The 26,887-nt window shown below is 46.6% G+C and overlaps 1 protein-coding gene across 10 annotated transcripts in view; it reads right to left on the bottom strand.

Moving 5' to 3' along the window:
- Positions 1-26,590, bottom strand: part of EXOC1 (exocyst complex component 1) — a 53,499-nt gene extending 26,909 nt beyond the window's left edge. For 4 of the 10 annotated variants that reach the window (XM_040418835.1, XM_040418832.1, XM_040418833.1 and 1 more), the window contains exons 1-11: positions 26,479-26,590; positions 23,476-23,633; positions 18,814-18,944; positions 15,086-15,245; positions 14,351-14,371; positions 12,753-12,937; positions 12,244-12,471; positions 11,236-11,368; positions 11,043-11,152; positions 6,610-6,663; positions 101-241 (exon numbers count right to left, since the gene is read on the bottom strand). In XM_040418835.1, coding sequence (XP_040274769.1) covers positions 101-241; positions 6,610-6,663; positions 11,043-11,152; positions 11,236-11,368; positions 12,244-12,471; positions 12,753-12,937; positions 14,351-14,371; positions 15,086-15,245; positions 18,814-18,944; positions 23,476-23,599 — 1,287 coding nt within the window. In that variant the 5' untranslated portion in view covers positions 23,600-23,633; positions 26,479-26,590. The remainder of the gene's footprint in view (positions 1-100; positions 242-6,609; positions 6,664-11,042; positions 11,153-11,235; positions 11,369-12,243; positions 12,472-12,752; positions 12,938-14,350; positions 14,372-15,085; positions 15,246-18,813; positions 18,945-23,475; positions 23,634-26,478) is intronic. The other 6 variants (XM_040418838.1, XM_040418836.1, XM_040418834.1 and 3 more) reach the window with 3 other exon arrangements.
- Between the last annotated feature and the right edge of the window lie 297 nt (positions 26,591-26,887).

Below are 26,887 nucleotides of genomic sequence, written 5' to 3' on the forward strand. Positions count from 1 at the left end.
ACTCGAATATCCCTTTAAGCTTTTTTATTTTCTATGCTTTTATAGGAGATTGATAAATCTGCACCACATTTCAGAGATGAAGACACCAACCCCAACATACCTTAGTAAGTCCCTCGTATCTGGTATACTCAGTGGTCTTCAGCCACTCCATTAACTTGGCATATCGCAGAAGGTCACGGTGAAAAGGATGGTGGTTGGGTAGTGTCAGCTCTACGGATAATGTGGAGGTCTGATCGTGGCCCTTTTTTAAAACAACAAAAAGAGAATATGATTTTTCATCATCAATGTTATCAATTCCCCTTTTAGACATAGGACATATGAAATATATAAAAAACTAGCGCACCACAAAAGCTTTATTCCAGCACAAACATTTGCCCATAAACAAGTATTATCCCCAAGGACATTGCTTTATAGAAAGCTATAAAGTAAAGCAAAGAGTAAAGACTGCATCGCCTGATACAAAGCATACTTAACCTCCATAAAGCTCATGCCTCGTGCCTTATAAATTAGTCAGTGCTTGGTACAATAAGTGGACTTACATTTACATCCATAAGGTGGGATTAAATATGAAATACTCGTCATAGGAATTATGCTTTCTCCATTAATTATGCATTACTGTAGAACAGCTAGATACAGCCTATAACCATCAGATGTACAGGTTCTTGTCATGCTCTGAACAAGCTTTTTTAACCCCTTAAAGAGGCCCTGTCAATACAAAATGCAGTAGAATCTGCAGCCAGCATGTTATAGAGCAGGAGGAGCTGAGCAGATTGATACCGGTATATGGTTTTATAGGAAAACTTGCAATTTATACGTTTAAATCTCTGTTTTACTCAGTTGTACACGGGGGAAGTGTTATAAGCTATTGATAGCATTCTCTGTGGAAAGCTGCATTTACACGAGCCATTAATCGTCCAGGTGATCGGGAACAGTAGTTCCTGACAATCTGCCGCCAATCACCCGATGAAATGCTTTATAGTGTGTATACAAATATAGCTGTCAGTCACTGATAACTGTACACGAGGAGGTGTTACCGGTGATTGATAGCTTTCTCTGTGTAAATGTGTATACAGAGATAGCTGTCAGTCACTGATAGTTGTACATGGTGGAGGTGTTATCAGTTATTGATATTCTCTGTGTAAGTATGTATACATAGAACGCTGTCAGTCACGGATAGTTGTACATGGGGAGGTGTTATCAGTGATTGATAGCATTCTCTGTGTAAGTGTGTATACAGAGATGACTGTCAGTCACTGATAGTTGTACACAGGGGAGGTGTTATCAGGGACTTATAGCATTCCCTGTGTAAGTGTGTATACAGAGATAGCGGTCAGTCACTAATAGCTGTACACAGGGAAGGGGTGTTACCAGTAATTGATATCATTCTCTGTGTAAGTGTGTATACAGACATAGCTGTCAGTCACTGATAGTTGTACATGGGGGAGGTGTTATCAGTGATTGATATCATTCTCTCTGTAAGTATGTATACAGAGGTAGCTGTCAGTCACTGATAGTTGTACATGGTAGAGGTGTTATCAGTTATTGATATCATTTTCTGTGTAAGTGTGTATACAGACATAGCTGTCAATCACTGATAGCTGTACACGGGGAGGTGTTATTAATGATTGACATCATTCTCTCTGTAAGTGTGTATACAGACATCGCTGTCAATCACTGATAGCTGTACACGGGGAGGTGTTATTAATGATTGACATCATTCTCTCTGTAAGTGTGTATACAGACATAGCTGTCAATCACTGATAGCTGTACACGGGGAGGCGTTTTTAGTGATTGATAGCATTCTATGTGCAAGTGTGCACTGTCAGTCACTGATAGTTGTACACGGGGTGATAAGTATTTGATTGGTGCAGGTCCACGATCAATAAGGCAGCAGCAACTGTTAATGACCATCACTCCATTCACTAGGGGCACTCATGGACCCCTGCTCTTGTGATCAGTGGAGGTCCCAGTAGTTGGACTTTAGCTCTGTCCTGGGCCTGGGCCATAGTCCAAAATGGTTTTTCAGCTTCTCAGAACTTTGGCTATATTGCTTCTTGATCCAACATGGGTATCTAGAGCATGCGCAGTGTTCCATTCCTACTGCTATAACAGGGCTGGAGGGTTGTGTAAATGGGGATGCCAACCGTCTGTACAATACACAAGCAGGTGGCGTGGCTCAGTGATTATCAAGATGATAAAAGTGCTGTTTTCAGGAGATTTGCAAAAGGTAGGATAAAGTGACCAGCCCTTGTAAGAAGGGACACATGAGATTACAAAAAAACAGTTCATGGGTTGTGCCTGGTATTACAGCTCAGCCCTTATATTCGTATCCATATGTTGTATTAGGTCATGGGGCTATCAAAACAGGGGAACTTCAGCCAGGGCAGAGAGCAAATACAAAACTGTGGCTCCCTTTGAAAGCTTTGGAGCCACAATGTAGTATGCGGTTATGTGGAGCTGTGTAACCTAAGCCGTGCTGTGCAGCTTCCCCCCGCTGATTACATCCATCCAAGCATTTGTTGTCTTGTGCACTGCAAATTAAAGAGCTGGAGAGGAGTGTGGTATATAGATTTTCACAAAATGTGACAGTATAGTTTATCTTGATCAGCGTCCAGTGTAAAAAGCCTCCCAATCACTAGTTTGTCCACTGATCAAATATTTTATGCCAGCATAAAAATAACCCTTTGTTGGCAGCACATCTCCATCAGTAACGAGGGGACGCGCTGCCGACAATATGCGAACTGTACGGGGGGGATCATTTGTCCCCCATTCTGGCCGTGTAAAACCAAGCACTGATAGCCTTGTCTATCGTAAATTGGTTGCTCGTTCAGGGATGAAATTGCCCCCTGTATAAGGACTCTTACTTTCTTACAGAAGATATCAGCAGCTCCTGAAATTGCACAAAACCATTAAAAACAATATATCCTGCCATTAGTTCATTAAACACAAAGTAATTCCCAGAAGACAAGTCAGGAGGTCACAGGCTCGTTTCTATTATTCATCGCAATCATAAAAACAATCATGCAGAATGAACAGAGAAAAAAGGTTACTTTCCTCCTTATGCTTCTTGTTCGGAAACAGTGCAGACAAGTGGTTAATATCCTAATAATAGGAACATTATTCAAACCAATATCATAAAACAGGCATAATGTAGGATTAGAGCTGATACAGGACTGGCCTTCACATGGGATCTCTCACTTGGAATCCTCCCCACTACTGATAGGACTATGGCTCCTAAGGCAGAACTGATGCTGAACTGTGGCGTTGGGCATGGATTTAAAGCAGGGACCTTGCGAAGTTAAAATGCCCTTAAAGCCAGATCCCCTGCCGGTCTTCCTGCTCCAGCGATGTGGACACAACATGAAATCCATCTCAACATCAATGCTGCGGCAATTTGCAATCTAAGGCCTCTTTCACACGAGCGGGTTTTCCACACGGGTGCGATGCGTGACGTGAACGCACAGCACCCGCACTGAATCCTGACCCATTCATTTTAATAGGTCTGTGCACATGAGCGTTTTTTTTTCACGCATAAGATCTGCGTTGCGTGAAAAACGCAGCATGTTCTATATTCTGCTTCAGTGAAAAATGCATTGCATCCACAAGCAAGTTGCTAAGAGATGTTGTTTGTAAAACTTCAGTCTTTTATCACGTGCGTGAAAAACGCATCAAAACGCATTGCACCCGGGCGGAAAAAAACTGAACAACTGAACGCAATCGCAGACAAAACGGACTGAACTTGCTTGCAAAAAAGTGCGAGTTTCCCTGAACGCACCCGGAGCCAATCCGCCACGCTCAGAGGCCTAAACGTGTTATTTGTTTTAATTAGGGTGGCTGAAAAACCCCTTTACGCACCTGCAAACAAGTGCGGATGAATGCACATAAGATCTGCGCGTTTGTTCACCATATCTGCACCAAAATGCGAAATTTCGAATTGCGGATTTTGGTGCGGAATAGATGAGGCAAAAAGGGTGAAAAGGGTTAAATCCGCAGCTAAAACCGCTAACATAATTCACATGCTGCAGATTTGGAAATCCACACGGCAGGTAAATTTCCGCACAGAGCTAAATCTGGCAAAGGCATTTTTTGGATATCTGGTGACGTACCGGGGCTCTCCATGGGGCTGCCAGGAATCCCGGTGACGTCACCGCCACTGACGGGCGGGATTTAGCGCTGCCCTAAGCAGTAAAACGGCCTGAGGCAGAGCTAAAGCCCGCCCATCAGAGCCGGTGACGTCACCGAACACACTGCCGGGCGGAAGTTTCCGCCCGGCAGTGTTTTACTGAAAACAAAAGAACCCGTGCCCTGCGCGATTTAGCGCAGGGCAAGGGAGTGCATCGGAGCATGAGATGCTCCAATGCTAGCTTCAGGGGGGCTGCCTGATGAAAATAAGGGTATGTCCGGGTTCAGCTCTGAACCCGGACAACCCCTTTAATATCAGATTGGTGGAGGTCTAACATTCAGCTGTTTTGCAGCAGTTCCGGTTCTGCTCCCATTCAGTGCTGCAGTACGCAGTTACATCCACTACAAAATGGATGGAGCACTGGAGCTACTTCAAAACAACTGATCAGCAGGGGTGTAAGGTGTCGGACCCCCGCCAATCTAAGGGTAGGCCATCATTTTAAGATCCACCAAATTTATCGGGGTGGCTCATGTCATAAGGTAAACTTAGGGCATGGCTAGACACCTAACTGGCTTATTCTGCGCTAAAATTTTGGGACACACTGTCACATTTTAAGTCTCTTGCCTCATCGATAGGTCCGGACTTGGAGGGCGGGCAAAGGCAGAGACTGCGGAGGAGTAAAGTAAAAAGAAGGCAGAGCAGCCTGGGCTCCTACACACTGAACGCCGCCCCTGGGCACCTACACACTGAACGCCGCCCCTGGGCACCTACACACTGAACGCCGCCCCTGGGCACCTACACACTGAACGCCGCCCCTGGGCACCTACACACTGAACGCCGCCCCTGGGCACTTACACACTGAACGCCGCCCCTGGGCACCTACACACTGAACGCCGCCCCTGGGCACCTACACACTGAACGCCGCCCCTGGGCACCTACACACTGAACGCCGCCCCTGGGCACCTACACACTGAACGCCGCCCCTGGGCACCTACACACTGAACGCCGCCCCTGGGCACTTACACACAGAACACCGCCCCTGGGCACCTACACACTGAACGCCGCCCCTGGGCTCCTACACACTGAACGCCGCCCCTGGGCACTTACACACTGAACGCCGCCCCTGGGCACCTACACACTGAACGCCGCCCCTGGGCTCCTACACACTGAACGCCGCCCCTGGGCACCTACACACAGAACGCCGCCCCTGGGCACCTACACACTGAACGCCACCCCTGGGCACCTACACACAGAACGCCGCCCCTGGGCACCTACACACTGAACGCCGCCCCTGGGCACCTACACACTGAACGCCGCCCCTGGGCACTTACACACTGAACCCCGCCCCTGGGCACCTACACACTGAACGCCGCCCCTGGGCTCCTACACACTGAACGCCGCCCCTGGGCACTTACACACTGAACACCGCCCCTGGGCTCCTACACACTGAACGCCGCCCCTGGGCTCCTACACACTGAACGCCGCCCCTGGGCACCTACACACAGAACGCCGCCCCTGGGCACCTACACACTGAACGCCGCCCCTGGGCACCTACACACAGAACGCCGCCCCTGGGCACCTACACACTGAACGCCGCCCCTGGGCACTTGCGAGTGCTCATTTGCATATGAATTAAACTTTGTTTTTCCTGCTGGTGCAAGTCTAAAGACAAAGACAAAGGTACCGTTACAATCCTGTATAGGTGTGCTACAGAGCCATGTATGCGCTGTGTATGGCCATATGGAGGTGACAGACTCCCTTTAAGCACAGGGGATATGAAGACAGGCATGCCACATGTCAGTCTTGATAAAGCTCACCCTATGTGCCAAATTTTGACATTTTTATTGGAAAATTGTTGGCTGAAAGTTGTCTGAACTGCAGTTTTCCACAGTTCCCCCCTGGAATTAAGGTTCTGTTCACATTTGAGCCCTACACTTGGCATAGATGCTGGGAAAAAGCTCCTGGTGTGGATGGCAAACGTACAGTGTTCCATACAACAGGCAAAGACCAAACGTTTCTTTACTGTAAAGAAGGCCCAGTCAGCTATGCTTTTCTATGAAGAGGCATCCTGCATCAGGGTCAGCTGGCAATGTCCACCCCTGTGTGCCTATCCAGTGGCATATATCTGAGACTTGTTGGAGGAACACACCAGGCAATACCACTGATGAAAGGCTCATGTGAACAGAGCCTTATCATTGCCTGATCCTAGCTCTCTCTCAGAGTAGTAGTGTCCAGCAGGTCCGGCTTCTGTAGCGGTTACACAATTTCAGATCCTAGAAAACCTGAGCGGCCATATGTGGGTAGTTTCATGTAGGGAGCAGCTGCACAAAAAGTCCAAATTAATCAATAATCACACTTTAGAAAACTGCAATCCAACAAAAACTTTGTGTTAGTAGAAAGAGGACAAACATTCCCCAATCTCTGTTCCTGAAGCAATCGGCAAAACACAAGAGCATAGCTTTCACAACCGCACTCCGCGTACTCACTGCCATAGAGAGATAGTAGGACCTGCTATACAAGTGAGGGAACATCTGAGTGAACTAGTGGAAGATAAAACACAGAGAAAACCAGCTGAGGCACAGAAAGAGGGAAACAGGGGGAACAGTTCACTAGAATCTAGAGGGAGAAAGTTACTGACATACAGTACAGACCAAAAGTTTGGACACACCTTCTCATTCAAAGAGTTTTCTTTATTTTCATGACTATGAAAATTGTAGATTCACACTGAAGGCATCAAATCTATGAATTAACACATGTGGAATTATATACATAACAAACAAGTGTGAAACAACTGAAAATATGTCATATTCTAGGTTCTTCAAAGTAGCCACCTTTTGCTTTGATTACTGCTTTGCACACTCTTGGCATTCTCTTGATGAGCTTCAAGAGGTAGTCCCCTGAAATGGTTTTCACTTCACAGGTGTGCCCTGTCAGGTTTAATAAGTGGGATTTCTTGCCTTATAAATGGGGTTGGGACCATCAGTTGCGTTGAGGAGAAGTCAGGTGGATACACAGCTGATAGTCCTACTGAATATACTGTTAGAATTTGTATTATGGCAAGAAAAAAGCAGCTAACAGTCTATTCAGTAGGACTATCAGCTGTGTATCCACCTGACTTCTCCTCAACGCAACTGATGGTCCCAACCCCATTTATAAGGCAAGAAATCCCACTTATTAAACCTGACAGGGCACACCTGTGAAGTGAAAACCATTTCAGGGGACTACCTCTTGAAGCTCATCAAGAGAATGCCAAGAGTGTGCAAAGCAGTAATCAAAGCAAAAGGTGGCTACTTTGAAGAACCTAGAATATGACATATTTTCAGTTGTTTCACACTTGTTTGTTATGTATATAATTCCACATGTGTTAATTCATAGATTTGATGCCTTCAGTGTGAATCTACAATTTTCATAGTCATGAAAATAAAGAAAACTCTTTGAATAAGAAGGTGTGTCCAAACTTTTAGTCTGTACTGTATTTCACACTGACTTCATGATAAAAAAAAAAGATCTGCAAACCATGGATGACTAATGCAACTGGGATCAGACTATTGTCTGGCTTGCATACAAGTGATGATGATCTTATAAAGTTGTACCCGGTATAAAACCGTATCCATTGATGCCAGCATTGAACTGGCAGCTTGACCAGAAAGACTGCAGTGTAGTTCCTGGGGGTGTAGCTGGGCCTTATATAGGATGAGTTTCTTTAAGAACTGGTTAGCTTGAAATGTGTGAGCTAATCTCGTTTAGTCTTTCAAGCTGGTCATACATGCGAGATAGCTGTCAGACGAACGCTTGACATCTCTCCCAATCTCCCCATACATATAGATGCTCGGCTTGGCGTGTCAATGGGAGAGAAGGCCAGCCCTGCTAACAAAAGGAATGAGCAGCTGAACCCCATCCTTTTCTCCCCCAACATCAACTGTTGGGAAGTCAGGAGGTCCTCATGCACATTAAATATCGGAGGTTTCAGGTACAATGTGTAGCTTGCTGCAGACATCACCCCAAATCTGCAGTGATTACACTGCAAAACCTGCATGTATTAAAGGGAACCTGTCACCTGGATTTTGTGTATAGAGCTGAGGACATGGGCTGCTAGATCGCCGCTAGCACATCTGCAATACCCAGTCCCCATAGCTCTGTGTGTTTTTATGGTGTCAAAAAAACGATTTTATATATATATATATATATATATATATATATATATATGTAAATGAGGCTACTAACGTTTCCGGAGCCCAGCCACGCCCACTGTAAAGGAGCCCAGCACCGCCCCGCATCCTCCGAATCTCCTCCTTGCTCCCAGACGTCACAAAGCTAGAGCGCCGCTAGCGCATGCGCAGTGTTGGTATAGTGTTCCTTCCCTGTGCTGGCATCAGCCTCAGAGAACGAACTGAGCCTGCACTAGCTCGCGCATCGCGAGATTTCGGCGCTCTAGCTTTGTGACGTCGGGGAGCAAGGAGGAGATTCGGAGGATGCGGGCGGTGCTGGGCTCCTTCACAGTGGGCGTGGCTGGGCTCAGAGTCAGAGAACGCTGGACTTGTCTCTGAAGCATGGAAGAGACAGGACTTATCTAAGGTTCATTTACATATCTACAATATAGTTTTTTTGACACAATAAAAGCACACAGAGCTATGGGGACTGGGTATTGCGGATGTGCTAGCGGCCATCTAGCAGCCCATGTCCTCAGCTCTATACCAAAAATCCCGGTGACATGACAATCTCTTTCTAACAAATCTAGAACCAGCCCTGTACCTCACATGGATCCGGAGTTTTCACCATTCATTGCTCTGCTAGATTTATATCCAACTGACAACTCAATGGGAGTGTCTTTTCTGCTGCAGCTAAGGGGGTGTGTCCATGCTCTGCCTATCACAGCTCAGGAGGCAGTTGAAGGACGAAACTGAGCACGTGCGGCCATCTCAGTGAGCAGGTCAAAGAAATAAAAAAATAAAACTGCAGATGGCGCTATACAGGTACATTTTATTGAATAACTCAGTGGCTATGCTAAAGTTTTAATTACATGCAACTACAAAAGTATTCAGATCCAGGTGCTGGTTTGAAAACTGTAGAATATTTTTCGTTGGACAACCTCTTTAAGTGCAGGATTTGCAGGAGATTTTACTGAGCATTTCACCCCTATAAACTGAAGGGGTGAAATCCGCAGTAAAAATCTGCAGCATTTCCAGCACAGAATAAGTATGCCATATTTCTGCTGTTGATTTTGTTTTGCTACAAATGGATGGGGTTTTGAAAACGCCATCCACAACACAGACAATACTGTTAATTGATGCAGATTTGGGGTGAAGATATCTGCTGCGTCTGGACTTACCATTGCGATTTTTAAACTTTGAAGCAATTACTGCATTGGAGTGCTTGCTACTTAAAAACAGGCTGCACAACCAAATGTATTGATTTGTTTCTGGATAAAAAAAAAAGTTCTTTAGAGCCAGATAAAATATATATTTGAAATAACCTACGAAGGGTTAAAAATTCACCATACTTGACCGCTCGATCCCTTGCTGCTGTCATTCTGATCTTGATCCGGTCCCTGCTGCTCTTCACTTTCTGGTGCCATTTCGTCACACTTGCAGCACCAGGATAGGCCCACTCAGCCAATCACAACGTGAGGTGGGTCACCATTATGGCTAGTGATTGGCTAAGAGTGCCTTCCTGGGCGTTTCTGGCTTGTTGAGTTGGGACTAGGAAGTAAACGCCAGTAGGGACTGGAAAAGTCGGCAGTCGTCGGGTAAGAAGGAGTGTATTTTCTGTTGTGGCCCACTATTTTAAATACATTGATTCCACCAGAAAACCCATATAAAGAGAATCTGTCGCCCCCCCCGACATGTCAGTTTTAGTAACTACTTGCATTCCCCATGTAATAACAGTTCTGGAGCATCTATTCTTATGTCTGTATGTTGTGCCATTCCTCTGTTATCTCTACTAGAAGTTATGAATGAATGGTCAGCAGCTTGCAGTAAGGCTCAGTTCACACCTGAGCGTTTTACAGCGCGTTCCTACGCGCTGTAAAACGCTCAACAAGGAGAAACCAATGCTTCCCTATGGGAATGGTTCTCACCTGGGCGTTTTACAGCGCGTACGATCGTGCTGTAAAACGCCCGACGCTCACACAAGTACAGGAGCGTTTTTTTGGGCGCTTGTCGCGCGTTCCCGTACATAGACTTTCGGGAACGCGCGACACTGTGTGCACACTTGTCTCTGTATGCGCGCTTGTAAACGTCCGTACAATCGCGCATACAGAGCGCTCCTTTCAGAACGCTCAGGTGTGAACTGAGCCTAAAGGTCCAGATGGGTGTTACCAGTTGGTGGTGTCCCTGTACTGTCTGACACCAGCAGCACTAATTGGACAAAGTCAGACACACCCACTACTGGTAACACCCAGCAGTACCTTTACTGCAGACTGCTGGCAATTTAATTGAAAACTTACAGCAGGAATAATACAGGAATGGCATAACACGGAGTCATAAGAATGGATGCTCCAGAATTATTATTACATGGTGAATGCAAGTAGTTACTAACTAAAACAGACATGTTAGGAGAGGGGGTAAAGTGATAAAGCATGAAAACGTACAGGTCCCAGTGGCTGTGAGCGCAGGGAAAGGTGGGTTACATGATCATCAGCCTGCACTGACCAGAAAGTGAGAGAACCCCTGTAAAAATCTACCCCTGAGAACAAATCTGTCGACCACTAGATGCACAGAGGCTTTCCTAGCATAATAGTCCAGGCCCATAACATTATTTAGTGATTTGCAGAAACAAGTGACCAAAACATTAACACTACTAATGGTGAGCAACCTCTGAACCCATCTTGACTATATAGTTTCAAGGAATATAACTTTCCATTCCGCCCTTCTACACACGTGAGCTGATAGCAGTCAAGAGTGGACCTATAGAGAAGTACCTGCTGGACGAACACATTGTTCAAGTGACTGGCTAGTCTACGAGCGAACTGCTCCCGGAGGTCTCTGAACATCTGCTGCTGCTGCTTCACAGCCTGGAGCATGGAGTGTCCTATGTAAAGTCAAGATGTCAGCTAGTCTCTGCATAGTCAATACCGATGAAATAATCGTACCGTACAGAACATCAATGTGTACCTGGTTGGAGAGTGACGTTCATACACTGTAGGAGGGCCTCTGCTGCATTTGTGCAGGCCTCAATCCCACGAGATGAAGAAAGATCGGCCTCCTGAAGTGCTTTGATGTGACCCTTAGATAAGTCCATATGGTTCTGAAACACAACAGAAAATTGCATGGAAGACCCTCACACAGCAGTTATCATTTCTGAACAGGAAACTGCGGAAGGCAGAGTATGCTACAGTTTCAGCTTGGTCTGTGGGTGAATGATTCCATAAATTCCCCCAACATTGTCCACCTGGTCACTGCTGTACAATACTGAAGAACAAATCCTATGCAAAATACATGGCTTCATGAGACTATCAGAAGGAAAAATAAATATTTGAAAGCCATGGTCACGTTTGACATGGGAAAAATTATTTTTACGTACTGTATGTAAGTAGTTACATATAGTAAAAAAAAAACATCAATCTTCATTCGTTTGCAGAATGATTTTCAGTTTGCAACGTGCTCCAAGTTTTCTAATGGGGGGCTCTTCCTCTCAGCAATACATGCTGGATCTGTGTGTCCAGGATGCTGATGTCTTCCCCTGCAAAGTGACCTGCGTGTGCTTTCCTCCTTATCTACAGCCTGCATGAGCTGACCTTCTTAGATCCTCTCCACGAAAACCTGCCACATAGCAGTAAAGTTTGTTGTCCTGTATCTCTAACAATGAAAGAAGGAAGGAAGAGAAGAGAGACCCTCAGATACAGAAGCACCAACAGCTAGGTGAAGGAAAAAGGTAGAAAAAAAGAATGTGGGCCAGATCTCACCAATCTGATGCCTATCCTATGGCTAGGGGATAAGTGTCTGCTATGGGGACAACCCCTTTATTGAAGGTTACATTTAGATAGTTGCTTAATTTTGCATTTTGGAAGTAAGAACAATAAAACATTATCATATGAAAGGTGTCCATAACCATTAATTAGGCAAACAAAGGCTCGCATGTAACATACCCAACAAACAGAAGCACTCTCCATCATTACTTACAACAAGAAACTCAATTTCCCCCAGGAGGGTCTCGCTATTGGCTTTGCTGAGCTCAATGAGGTGGTTGCTTTCAGAAATGTGATCCATCTGCTCCTTCACACTCTGAAGCATCTCCTCATAGCTGCTCAACTTCCCTTCAATCTGGTCCACCTCCTTCAGAGCCTCATCCAGCAGCTTCATCAGGATGTTCACTTGTTTCTCTGAGGCCATGATTGACTGGATATTTGCCTGGAAAGAGAGAATTGCATGGACTTTTACAGCCGTTAGCCTCGATAGGAACACAAAGTCATATGATAGTGCAGTATGGCATCCAATAAAGCATAACTGGAGATCCTATCCATAAACACTGCTCCAGCTCCAATGGCACCAGGTATGTATATGATAAAGTCTTGTTTTTTTGCCCCAGTCCACAGGCACAGATTTACGCCTCATAGGATGGACCAAAGGAGCCAGTCATTTCCATATACAGCCCACTTCCATCTTTGGTATTTCTTAATCATGTGTCCTACCCCATCCAGAACCTGGAGCTCCCTGGATAACTTTTCTGCAAAGGCTTCTGCATTGGAAATGGCATATTCACAGCCCTCCATCATGAATTCAATGTCCTGCTTCTCGCGTGTATTCAGCTCCTGGTACTCGGCTGCTTCCTCTTCTCCCCCAGCCACGCTCTGATTCTCTCCACTGGGAACAGATTCTTCAAATATCCAAAGAAAAAAATAATAATGAGGAAAACACTAAAGAAAGTATACACAGCACACAGCAGTCCATAGGGTTAGGACTGCAATGGCTTTTTGATGGTCACTACAATGTGCTCAGAGGGGTTGTCCAGGACTTCAGATATTGATGGCCTATCCTCAGGATCAGCACCTCCACCATTCAGCTTTGGGCAGCTACAGTGCAGGAAACTCTACAATGTGCAGAAGACTGCCGTACCCCAGAGCTTCTGCTAGCTCCGTACACTGTATAGTCCAGAACATCTACATAATGTATCCAAAATCATTCTTTTTTGTCAATCTCCAAAAAAAGAGAAATACAGAAATAGAATAATATTTCCTATAAACTGTGTGCCTTTTTGCCTGAATTGACAGAGTAAAAGAAGCCACTGAAATCCCTCTTAAAGGGATTGTCCAGTTTAGAAAACCCATTTCCATATACCCTATTTGGGAATTCTGAGGTAACAGAGGAGGCTCTGTTTAGAATCCTCACCTCTTGGCCAGAATGAAGAGCATCTCTTGCTCTGGAGGACCTGTCCTGTCCTGCTACACACATACAACCCTTTGATTTGAATGGGAAGTGTGTGTAATGCTTATATTACCCTGTTGGGGCACTGCAGGGATATTGAACACTTTCTTCTAGATTTCCACACCGATAACACCTGATCAGTTGAGGTCCAGCAGGAGGATACTGTGGGTTATGCTTAGTTCAAAGCCCCTTCTAACAAGCAGTGGAGAACCCCTTTTAAACTGACATCATATCCTCAGGATAGGCCCCCCTGACAGCCTGCACCCCTGCCAATCGGCTGTTCTGCTTTAGCGCAGCTCTGTCCATTGCGTAGCGGACACAGCTGGTTACTACAGCACAGCTCCCATTGAACAGTAGGTTTGAGGACATGTAGACATCTCTCCAACCACTGAAATTGGTGCAACATTCACCTATCTGTATTTTTTCAATATAATAAAAAAAAAAGAAGATGACAATGCACAAAAAATATTTTCCATGTTTCTAAGAATAACACTCCAGGTTTTGCAATCACCGCGCCATAGTAGATGCTTCTATCTACAAGTAGCCCTATGTGTTCCTTTACAAGAAGAAGCTATAAGGAGAGCGCAGACTTTATGAAAAAAGCTGCTTTCCCCCGAACGGCTACCATAATATGTCAATGTATAGAAAGCCAACAAAACAGACCCTCTATTCTTCCTATTGTCAGAAATACCACCTGTATACGTGTGATTTCCTTCCGCCTGCTCTCCTATACAAGATGCATCTCCCACATACTGTATGCTAGATATACATTCATTATATTAGTTTTAGAGAATTGCTGTATAGGTTCAGGAAATACCAGAAACAGAAAGAAATAAAAAAAGTAGAGAAAAGTCAGATCACCCACCTTCAGCAACTTTAGGCAGTTCTGCAGGGTAATAAGGAAGGGAAAAGAAGAGCAGAGGACAGTAAGCAAAGGAGTATTATAGCGAGACAGCCGCAGACTGAAATGACATCCATTGGAAAACAGTGGTATTTATGAAACAACTAAAAACATAGAAAAACTGAATTATTTACAGGCAAACTCATTCTTCTTACTACACAATATCATCAGCTTACGCCATATGGCGGTAGCTCTGTGCACGCTGGCATGCCTCATAATACTGGGATACTACACTTCTATTATCCATGACCTGGGGCTACAGCAGCTGGGCGCTCAGTGCGGGAGTCCCAAATTCTAGGCCGATGCCTACACACATCCAGCTCTCAGAAGAGCAGCGATTCTAAGGGGACATTCACACAGCTGCTTTTTAAGCAGAATTTTGGCGCGCCGTAGTTTCACAGAAAACCCGCCGGTGGCCGCTTCCTCTCTACCTCCCATACATCTCAATGGGAGGCAGCGCTGATGATCGCGGAGGGGCGGCATTAAAGCCACGGCCGCAGCTTTAGCAGCGCTGCCTCCCATTGAGATGTATGGGAGGCAGACAGGACGCAGCAGTCGGCGGGTTTTCAACAAAATTTGGGCGTGGCTGTCTGCACCAAAATTCTGCTTAAAAAGCTGCCACGTAAACGTCCCCTTACATCACAGAAGACTCACCCATAGAGTTCTGCATACACAGCTGAACTAGCCCTTAGTACATACCTTCCAAAAGCTGGGAGCTGACATTTGCAAAGTCGATTTTTTTCCTCAAATATCGCTGGTTCAGCTTCCAGAGGCAGGAAATAAAGGCGTTCTTTTCGGCAGGGCTGCTGGCAACCCACTTGTAGATTTTGTCAAAATGGAGATCAAAATCTGGACTTTCCTGTAACACAATTTATTCAAGTCAGTCTGACGTCAATGCAGTGGGCCTCTACTAGTACCTGCTTGCAATAATAGCTGCTTAAAGTTCAGGATTAGAAAAACGGTTCTTTTTTTACCCAGAAACAGTGCCTTTCCTGCCCATGGGTTGTGTCCAGTATGACCGTCCAGCACCATTCATTTTAAAAGGAGTTGATGTGCCAGTGCATTATGGGAGTGTTATGCAATACATTCCAGAACTGTAAGGGTTACATAGCATCATAACTCAATATAATGCTACAGTATGTGAATCCTGTCAGTGCTGGGAGGTCAGGCCGGGTGCTACGATGCGGACTTGCTGCGGGAGGAACGCTCGTCTGCAAGGGGCCTTGACCCTCCAGAAAATGCGACCTACTAGGCCACAGAGCAGGGGCCTCGTGTACAGGTGGGGCTGACCAGAAGAGCTTCCGGCTGGACGCCGATGCAGGGAGCGGAGTGCCAAACAGAGGCGGCAGGACGGTGAAACGATGCCCGGCAGAGAAAGGCCGCTGGCGCCCAAGAAGGTAAGCGCCTGCCCGGAACCCACTGTTTACAGGGCCTGGGGGAAGACGATGGGCTGGGGGAGAGCGATTACTCCATGCCCCACACACTGCTACACATCCAATGCAGCGCTCAGGCCTTGCAGGCATCCAGCTTTCAAACCCAGCAAAGGGTTAAGGGTGGGTCTCTTCTCCTGCCAGCTGCTGTAGTAAGGGCATGGAGAAGCCCCCTAGATGTTTTCGCCGCACAGCAACTAGGGATCGACCAATATAGATTTTTTAGAGCCGATACCGATAAGGCTACTTTCACACTTGCGTTCAGAGCGGATCCGTCTGGTGTCTGCACAGACGGATCCGCTCCTATAATGCAGACGTTGGGATCCGTTCAGAACGGATCCGTCTGCATTATCTTTCTGAAAAAATTCTAAGTGTGAAAGTTATTCAGACGGATCCGTCCAGACTTTACATTGAAAGTCAATGGGGGACGGATCCGTTTGAAATTGCACCATATTGTGTCAACTTCAAACTGATCCGTCCCCATTGACTTGCAGTTTGGATCAGTTTGTCTCCGCACGGCCAGGCGGACACCCGAACGCTGCAAGCTGCGTTCGGGTGTCCGCCTGCTGAGCGGAACAGAGGCCAAGCGGAGCCATCCTGATGCATTCTGAGCGGATCCGCATCCACTCAGAATGCATTGGGGCTGTACGGATGCGTTCGGGGCCGCTTGGGAGAGCCTTCAAACGGAACTCAGAAGCGGAACCCCGAACGCAAGTGTGAAAGTAGCCTAATCTGTGAACTTTCAGGCCGATAGCCGATAATTTATACCGATATTCTGTGCATTTTCATTTTTGAAAAAACTAAAAATCCCTACACAAATCTGCTGAAAATTAACATGTTTATTGTTAACGTGTAGCTTTTTTTTGTAAATCTTTCTTTTTCATACTTATAATTTAGGTGTTTGTGTTTTTTGGTTTTTTTTACTAACTTTTAGCCCCCTTAGGGGCTAGAACCCTTGTCCTATTCATCCTGACAGATCTCTATCAGGGTAAATAGGAGCTCACACTGTCCCTGCTGCCCTGTGCTTTGTGCACACAGCAGCATGGAGCCAACTATGGCAGCCAGGGCTTCAATAGAGTCCTGGCTGCCATGGTAACTGATCGGAGCCCCAGGATTACACTGCTGGGTCTCCGATCAGAAGCTGCCACTGCACCACCAGACAGGAGGGGAGAGGGGACCCTGTGGCCACTGCCACCAATGATAAATACTGGGGGGCTTGGGTGTGGGGGGCGCACTGCGCGAACAATGTCTTTAATACTGGGCTTGGGTGGTGCACTGCGGCACCAATGAAGATAACTCGCCCATTTATTCATATACAGGCGGTGGGAGCTGGCTGCAGAATCATATAGCCGCACCCGACCTCTATGAGTGGTATCTGCGATCCGCGGCAGTTAACCTCTCAGGTGCGGCACCTGAAGGGTTAACTGGCGCAGATGGCAGCTACTTGTCATAGAGGTTGGGTGCGGCTATATGATTCTGCAGCCAGCTCCCGCCTCCTGTTAAATTTGAATGAATGAGTCAGTCAACATCATTGGTGGCACAGTGACCACAGCCCCTCCTCCTCTCTCCTCTCATTGGAGGCAGCAGCGGCACAGGGGGGAGGGAGACACTGCTTCCTTCTCCCCTGTGGTGCTGAGGGAACACGGATCGCGCTGACAGCAGCGCGATCCTTGTTCCCGGTTCGTTATCGGCATATCGACAAAATAGATGCAGATACCGATAACTTTCAAAATCCTGAATATCGGCCGATAATATCTGTAAAACCGATAATCGGTCGATCCCTAACAGCAACCACATACACATCTAAAGACAGGCAACCACACCTCAGCAGTGTGCATATGGATCACACACCTAGTGATCAGGGAGGGGTGGCAGTGCAGGAGCAGCATGCCCAGCCAAGCTGATTATACCCTGCACGCACAAGCCCACAGGCATGCGACCGCCCCTGCCGAACAGGGAAGCCAAAAGAGGTTTTCTGTTCCCCTGGCTCCAGCCAGATCACCACCTTCGGTGTTCGGCCCCTTGGTGAGGGATGCTACACCGGAACAGAGGGGACTTGCGGCATGGACGGCTGTGGTGACCCAAATGCTGGCGGGAGACAGAGGTTTTTCCCAGAACCTCTGGACCTCCCTTTCTTCTGGAGCACGGGAAGGAGCAGGGGGTTTGGGTGACCCCCTGGTCTCCCATCTCCTGGGAGGGAGTGCAGGCAGTTTTACGAACTGCCTGTAACTCCTGCTAGAAAAGGAAAGAAGAAAAAACAAAAAAACAGCAGACCTGCAACGCAGGGAGGTCTGCCTCCTACAGACACTAAGCTAAAACTGATTAGTTCAGTGTCTGCAGGAAGGGATATAGCCGAGAGAAGGAGCTAACACTTTTTTTTGCTAAGTGTCGCCTCCTAGTGGCAATAGCTATACCCAAGGTCAAGACTGTGTCCCCCAATGATACGGAAAAAAAAATAAACTACTAAGGCTGGCACAACAATGTTACGTCAGCACTATTCTTTCCATCAAAAATACTGAAACCCTGATGGACCCTAAAGTCAATGTAAAGCAAAACTCAGGCAGCACTACACCCAACTTGAACAAAAAAGGGTGCAGGCCCGAAGGGACTAGACTATTGCCAGGTACACAAAGTAGCAAAAAGGCAGCACTCCGACATCAGTAAAAAATGAAGAATATGCTTTTATTCACCCACGTGGATACACAACGTTTCGGCTCAACACTAGAGCCTTTCTCAAGCAGTAAAGTCAATGACCGTTTGGACTAATTGTTGGGCAGCTATGTCACAGAGAGCTTGGCTCAGTTAGAAATGGAAGCCATGATGCTACGGAGATGTACTTCCATTACATAAAATGAGAAATAAAAGTGTGCCCACACAACCCTATGGGGCTGCTGCCGTACAGATTTATTATATGTCAAATATTAGCTCAGTAACAGGAAAAGTGGCTGGGAATAGTTTTAGGGGAGAATCGAGTCAATATCATTACACACAACTTACTTTAAGGGCATCTTTGGCGTCCACTGTAGACAGGTCCTTGAGTAACCAAGAGGTCTGTGTTTTGTAGAAGTCCCCCTTATCGGATTTCTTCACCTTCACCACTCTGACGTGTGCAGGCCTTTCTGTCGTCACTGGAAGAGGAGAGCGGCTTCATTAGAGCAAGAAGTTAAAGGGACACTGCCACCACATTTTGTCAATCACGTATTAACAACTAATGTATTCCACTTCCTGTCCTGGATCTTTAACTTCCTCCTTCGTTTGGACTTTTAACACAAATACTGTCTTGCTTAAAAGGGGTTTCCAAGACTTTATTACTGACTACCTATTCTCTAGATCGGTCATCAGTATATGATTGGTGGGGGTCCGACACCCGGGACCCCCGTCGATCAGCTGTTTGAGAAGGCACCGGCACAGCGGCTTTCTCCATGCTTACCAAGCACAGTGCCGTACTTTGTATAGCGGCAGCCCTTGGTATCGCAGCTCAGGCCCATTCACTTTTTTGGGGCTGAGCTGCTCCTAGGCCACGTGACCAATGAACGTGTCATCACTGGCCTCGGAAAATCTGAGAGAGGGCTGGAAGAGCTGATCGGCGGGGGTCCCAGGTGTCGGACCCCCGCTCCCCAGCATCCCCGCTAGCATCACGGTCACTAGGGAGGCTCATTCCCATTGCAGACTGCTATGAGCTGCCCCCCCCAGTTTTGATCCAGGCATCAGAAGCGACACAGGTGCCAGGGAAAGTATATCCTGTATGGAGGTGTCCAGGCATTTTGGGGGGCATTATAGGGGTTGGATAACCCCTTTAAAGTCTTGGAAAACCCCTTTAACTCTCTCATTCAGACCATTCACGGTGATCAACAGAGCCGCCCTTGATTAGTTCAAAACACATTACACTAATCAAGGCAATTGAGCTGTCATATTGTCATCCCTATTCTACACCTACTATGATCACAAGGATTAGCTTTCAGATATTATCATCCTCCTCTTACAGTGTAATGGGCAGTGGGTGTGAATCCACTGCAGCAACTAATCGATTTGAGTTAGGGGAAATCCTAATTTTCCTGGCAGTCCCTTTTCTCACCCTTTAACCCCCTAAACAGGGATCTGGACTTTACTGCATGGGAGCAACCAGGCTGCTATCTCTTGGAACAGTCCCTGATTAGTTGGCAGCTGATCCACTGGGGTCCAAAACACCAGTGCAGGGCAGCGAGGGGTCATGAAATAGGCAGTGGTTAGGGCCGACAGCATATGTGCAAATCCGTGAAACACCGTGTGCTGTCCGCATCCGCATGTCTGTTCCACGGCACCTGCAAAAATATAGAACATATCCTATTCTTGTCCGCATTACAGACAAGGATAGGACTGTTCTATTATAGGTTGGACATTCCACAAAATCAGCAAAACAGGCTACAGTCGTGTGCATGAGCCCTAAGAGCTGGGGAGCATGCATGCCCTAGAAGTGCAGGCCGCAGACTCTGGAAGCTGCATAGAACCCCAGCAGCCAGGCAGTGGAGGGCAAGTGGGTCCAGGCCACCAGCACAGCATGGAAAATGGGGTATTATGATTATTTTTTAAGTGACATAGTGCGCTTGCATGCCTGGAGAAGCGGGAGAGCGGCGGACACGGGTCACAGCAGCAATAAACTGACAATACCAATCTATATAGGAGGTCTAATCGTTTGTGCCGACTGATACAGAAGGATATTAGCTTATATTTTATTTTCAATGGTATAACAAAATGGAACAGTAAAAAAAAAAAAAAACAGCCAAAAATTCTAAAAAATATGTTTTCTAGGAATATTGAGTTTTAAAAATGACCCCTTTCTGATGGAAGTATCCCTTCAAGGAGAGAAATACCACGAGGACAGAGCCTAGCAAAATGTGAGCAAGTGGCACACTGCTATAAGTAGGATGGTCTATAAACCATAGGGTCGCTAGGCAAGCGTCAGACGCTGTGGACAACCTGTTGTTTAGACCAGGTCTTCTCAAATGATCTCTACTGAAGACTCACTGACCAGAACATGGAGATGATGGGCATGGACTCATCTCCATGCCAAAATAAAACTCAGCAGTGATTATCCTTAGACTGACTTGCCATGTATCAGCAAAAATGACTACAACCTGTTCAAGAGAAAGAGCTGACAATCTTCCGTATGAAACCGCAGTCTTACAGAGGTACAGTACGGCCCTATAGTCCTCTGTCAGTGTGGGGCCACTGCTCTGTACAATTAGGAGATTGCATGTACCCATAAGGGTCCATTCACACGTCCGCAAAATGGGTCCGCATCTATTCCGCAATTTGGCAGAACAGGTGCGGACCCATTAATTTTCAATGGGGCCGGAATGTGCTGTCCGCATTTGCGGATCCGGACTTCCGTTCCGCCAAAAAAATAGAACATGTCCTATTCTTGTCCAAAACTGCAGACAAGAAAAGGCATTTTCTATGAGAGTGCCGGCGATGTGCGGTCCGCAAAACACACACGGACGCGTGAATGGACCCTAATACTGTAGAGTAGTGTGCATGAGCCCTAAGCTGACATTGTAAGCAAATGCAGGGAACCTGACATCCCTTCAGCTGTCCTGCGGTATTGTCGGATCAATCACTCAGCTGACACATAAGGGTGAATTCAGACATAGCAGTTCATGTGCAGTTAAAACCAAATCTGAAAAACACGTGGTTTTGCCGCAGAACTGGCCACAACGTTTTTAAATGTAAATGACATTTATTTGACATGTTTCACCAGTAAAACCCAAGAAGCCATATAACGCATCGTGGTGCCAATTTTTTTCAGATGGTTTCTAACCGTACCTCAAAGGCTTCATGTGAGCACTCCCTTAGGGCTCATGCACGCGGCCGTAGCCATTTTACGGTCCGCAAATTGCAGATCTGCAAAAACACAGATACTAGCCGTGTGCGTTCCACATTTTGCGGAACGGAACATCCAGCCCTTAACAGAACAGTCCTATCCTTGTCCGTAATGCAGACAAGAATAGGACATGTTCTTTATTTTTGCGGATGTAACAGAACAGACAAAGGGGTGCGCTGTCTGTATCTTTTGCGGCCCTATTATTAACAAAAAATAAATAAAGTGTGTGTGAAGAAGGCCTGATAAATGTGTGCATTAGTTCTAAAGCAGAAGTACCCTGAACCATAGGGGCCCCCACCACCTAGTGTAAAAAAATAACACAAAACAGCATATGTAGCAATAATTAAATGTATGTGTAATAGCACCACATAACAGAAAGCTCACATTATAGCAAAAAGAAGCCGGAATGTTCTTGCAACCGACTGGGCCCCATGGCAAGTGCTGTGGCTGAACTACTCCACATGGAGATAAGTGAAACAATATCACCATGTGCCCAAAATGTAAACTAAACCATGATAATTACTAAAAGGCATAGTAAACTGTGAAGGGACCCCAGCACGCACCAGAGCTCCTGTGAGTGACGTGGCTTCGTCAAACAGCGGATCGGGGGGGTGCCAGGAGTCAGAGCACCCCCGATCCCATATTGATGACTTTTCCCGAGGATAGGCCTCTAAAGGGGTTGTCTCATCTCAGACAATGAGTGCATATCGCTAGTATATGCCCCCATTGTCTGATAGGTGTGGGTCCCAGCGAGAACGGAGCCTCGAAAGTAGTGAAGAGCGTACTGCTCATGCACAGCCGCCCCCTATTCATTTCTATGGGGCCGCCGAAAATAGCTGAGCGCTGGTTTGGCTATTATTATCGGTCCCATAGAAGTGAATGGGAGCGGTGGCCGGTCATACGTGGTGTGCTGTGCACATGAGCGGTAATTTTCACGCATAACTTGTGCATTGCATGAAAATCGCAGCATGCTCCTCTTTGTGCGTTTTTCACGTAACGCAGGCCCCATAGAAATTAATGGGGTTGCGTGAAAATCGCAAGCATCCGCAAGCAAGTGCGGATGCGGTGCGATTTTCACGCATGGTTGCTAGGAGACGATCGGGATGGAGACCCGATCATTATTATTTCCCCTTATAACATGGTTATAAGGGAAAATAATAGCATTCTGAATACAGAATGCTAAATAGCGCTGGAGGGGTTAAAAAATAAAAAATTTATAATTAAACTCACCTTAATCCACTTGCTCACGCAGCCGGCATCTCTTCTGTCTTCTTTTTTGCTGTGTGCAGGAACAGGACCTGTGGTGACGTCACTCCGGTCATCACATAATACATCACATGATCTTTTACCATGGTGATGGATCATGTGATGACCGGAGTGACGTCACCGCAGGTCCTTTTCCTGCACACAGCAAAGAAGAAGACAGAAGAGAAGCCGGGCTGCGCGAGCAAGTGGATTAAGGCGAGTTAAATATATATATTTTTTTTAACCCCTCCAGCGCTATTGTACTATGCATTCTGTATTCAGAATGCTATTATTTTCCCTTATAACCATGTTATAAGGGGAAATAATACAATCTACAGAACACTGATCCCAAGCCCGAACTTCTGTGAAGAAGTTCGGGTTTGGGTACCAAACATGCCGATTTTTCTCACGCGCGTGCAAGACGCATTACAATGTTTTGCACTCGTGTGGAAAAATCGCGCATGTTCCCGCAACGCACCCGCGCCTTTTCCCACAACGCCCATGTGAAAGAGGCCTAACTCCTTTAGCTTGAGGTTGTTAAGCAGATAACTTACCGGTGGCACAGAGGAAGCAGTTTTTCTTCTTCTTCCCAGCCTTGCAGACATTAACAATACTCAGAAGACGCTCATCATTGGGAGTAAATATGTCCCTCTGCAGAGCGTGCTTTATGGCGGTCATCTTCCTGGAGTAGAATTCACATCTACGTCACACCCTAGAATGAGAGCAGGGTCTGAATACACTGCAGGTAATTTACTTAATGGCCAAAATTAGAACCCAAAATGAATGAATGAGTCTATGAAAATGTTAGTCCATAAATATGCCTCTGGAGATGAAGGGGAACGGAGAGGAAGAAAGGAGAAACGGGGCCGTGGTGAACCAGACAAGGGGTGGCAGCACCTGGGGAATTGTCCCATTTATTAAAGGGGTTTCCCGACACTTCACTACCGAAGACCTATGCTTAGGATGGGGTCCGACTCCCAGCACCTCCACCGAACACTTGTTTCTATCCTGAGCATAGGCCATCACTATGAAAGTCCCAGAAAACCAGGGCACTCTTTTGGCATACATCTGGCCATTAAAGGCGCTGTCCAGGATTAGTCTTCGTTTGACGTCCGTGAAAAACCTGTTTGTGTTTCATCCGTGAATATGTCCGTGAAGAATCTGTGTTTGGTCCTGGTCTATGTTTTTTGCCCTCCATGTGTCATCCATTTTCCATGGACACTGCTCAGCTGAAAATGTATTTCCAGAGTATCTTCTATCAGTGGTCAGTGAAAAACGGATCAAATACGGATGCCATCATAGACTTCAATGTCACGAACCAAAGAAGTGCAGATCTCCGTGACTTTTTCACTGACCTGTGGTCAGTAAAAATATACTGATGTGTGGACAGACATTAAAAAATAAATAAATCACTGGGTAAGGGTCCATTCACACGACCGCAATTCTGTTTTGCGGAACGGAATTGCGGACCCATTAATTTTTATGCGGCCGCACGATGTGCTGCCCGGATACGGAATTTCGGATCCGCACTTCCGGGTCCGCAATTCTGTTCCCGAAAAAAAATAGAACATGTCCTATTCTTTTCCGCAATAACAGACAAAAATAGGCATTTTCTATTAAATGCCGGCAATGTGCGGTCCGCAAAATGCGGAACGCACATTGCCGCTGTCCGTGATGTAGACTTAACGTCTAGTAAGATCTGTGAATCTGTTGGACGGCGTCCGAACCTGGTACGTTTTTCACTGATGGAAATTCATTTTCAGCCTAGCAGTGTTCGTGGAATACAGATGACACACAGAGGGCAGAAATGGACACACGGACCAAACACAGATTCTCCACGGATGAAACACTGATTTTTTTCAGGGATGTCAAATAACACGGAAATCTGAACGAGGCCTAAGTGCGTAGAGTAGGCCTGAGGATTAAGGCTACTTTCACACTAGAGTTTCTTTTTTTCCGGTATTGAGATCCGTCATAGGATCTCAATACCGGAGAAAAACGCTTCCGTTTTGTCCCCATTCATTGTCATTGCTCCAAAATGCATTCCGTTCCATTTGGGTGCGTTCCCATTCCGTCAAGGGATGCGGAGTAAAATGGATCCGGCATGACCTACAATGCAAGTCAATGGGATGGATCCGTTTTCTCTGACACAATATAAAATGGATCCGTCCCCCATTGACTTTCATGACCCATCCTTGCTATGTTAAAGATAATACAACCGGATCAGTAAATATCGGATGCAGATGGTTGTATTATCAGTAAGGGAAGCGTTTTTGCTGAACCCTGCCGGATCCAGTATAAACACTAGTGTGAAAGTAGCCTTCTATTACCAGCTGGATGTCATGCGGCTGCTAGTTAGTGGCCATATTATGAAGTCCGGCCGTCCGGTGACCAGCTCGCTCACTATCACAGGCATCTAGGACGCAGCTATTTAGGCTTCATGCACAGTTCATCCGTCTGCAGATTGCACACTGACCCCCACTCATCTCTGGAAGGCCATGCACATCCGTTCTGCAAATGATAAAACTATAGAACATAATCCTGTGACCAAGAATAGTCATTGGGGACTGTACATGGAAGGCGGACATGTTCTCCGGACTTGCGGACTGAAATACTTATGCATGTCTTAGGCCTCTTGCGCCCTGTGGTTGTGCTGTGGGCCACAATGCACGAACACCGTCCGTGGGGCAGCCGCAGTGGACCCATTAAATTTAATGGGTCCGCGATCCGGCCATTCCGCAAAAAGAAAGGACATGTTCTATCTTTTTGCGAAATGGAAGTACGGAACGAAACCCCACGGAAGCACTCCGTAGTGGTTCCATTCCGTGCTTCCGTTCCGCATTTGCGGACCCATTCAAGTGAATGCCCACGGAACAGCACCCGTGTATTGCGGGTCCGCAATACGGCAACGGGGAGTACACGTTCGTGTGCAGGAGGCCTTGGGCTCATTAGACCAGGACTTGTCACGCTAAGGGTACTTTCACACTAGAGTTGTGCGAACGCTTGGTACCGGATCCGGCATTAATACATTTCAAGGTAAGTGCGGTAGTGTTCTGGAATTTTGGACAGAAAAAATACCGCACAAGGGACGGAATGGAAGACGTCCTGATGCACACTGAACGGAGTGCTTTCCATTCAGAATGCATTGGGACAAAACGGAAGCGGTTTTTTTTCCGGTATTGAGACCCTTTACCGGATTTGAATACAGTAAAAGAATAACGCTAGTGTGAAAGTACCCTAACACAAACTGGTAAATGTGGCCGTGTGAACAAGGGTTTAGCCTGTGTGTGGTTTCGGCTTGTCCCCCATCACACTGCACAGGGGGGACTTATGGGGTACAGTATATATATATATATACAGGGGCCAGGTCCTGTCAGTGGGGGCAGGGTGCTGTCACTACAGGCTGGCATCCATATACTGAGCAGTAGGGGGGCGATGAGCCCCGGGATCTGCACACAAGGCCCAACGAGAATAACCAGGACAAGCCCGGCCACACAGCACAGCCTCCCGCCATGTTCCCACAAACAAGCAGAAAGCAAGGCCGCCCGGACACTCACCGGAGAGCACCAGCGTCCACCGCGCTCTCTTCGCTGCTTTCCTGCCGCTCCCAGTCACCAGGGCCGGGGAAGGGAGGACACAGTCATTGGACTACACCTCCCAGAAAGCCATTGCGAGAGGAAGAAAACAGTCAAACCCATAAAACTTTATTCATACAGGCAGTGGGCAGACAGCGCCTCGGAGGAGTGATGTACAGTATAGTCCTCATAGTTGTTACCACATGGTACTTACAACCACAGTGCATGTTTTACAGGGACATCTGAGGGGGGATACTGTGCATAAGGCTGATTATAACCGGATCCATCAGTTAACAGTCCGGGCAAGATTTATCAAAACCGGTGTAAAGGAAAAATGGCTTAGTTGCCCATAGCAACCAATCAGATTCCACCTTTCATTTTCCAATGGAGC

The sequence above is a fragment of the Bufo bufo genome, chromosome 2, assembly GCF_905171765.1.
Source record: "Bufo bufo chromosome 2, aBufBuf1.1, whole genome shotgun sequence".
Taxonomy (NCBI): domain Eukaryota; kingdom Metazoa; phylum Chordata; class Amphibia; order Anura; family Bufonidae; genus Bufo; species Bufo bufo.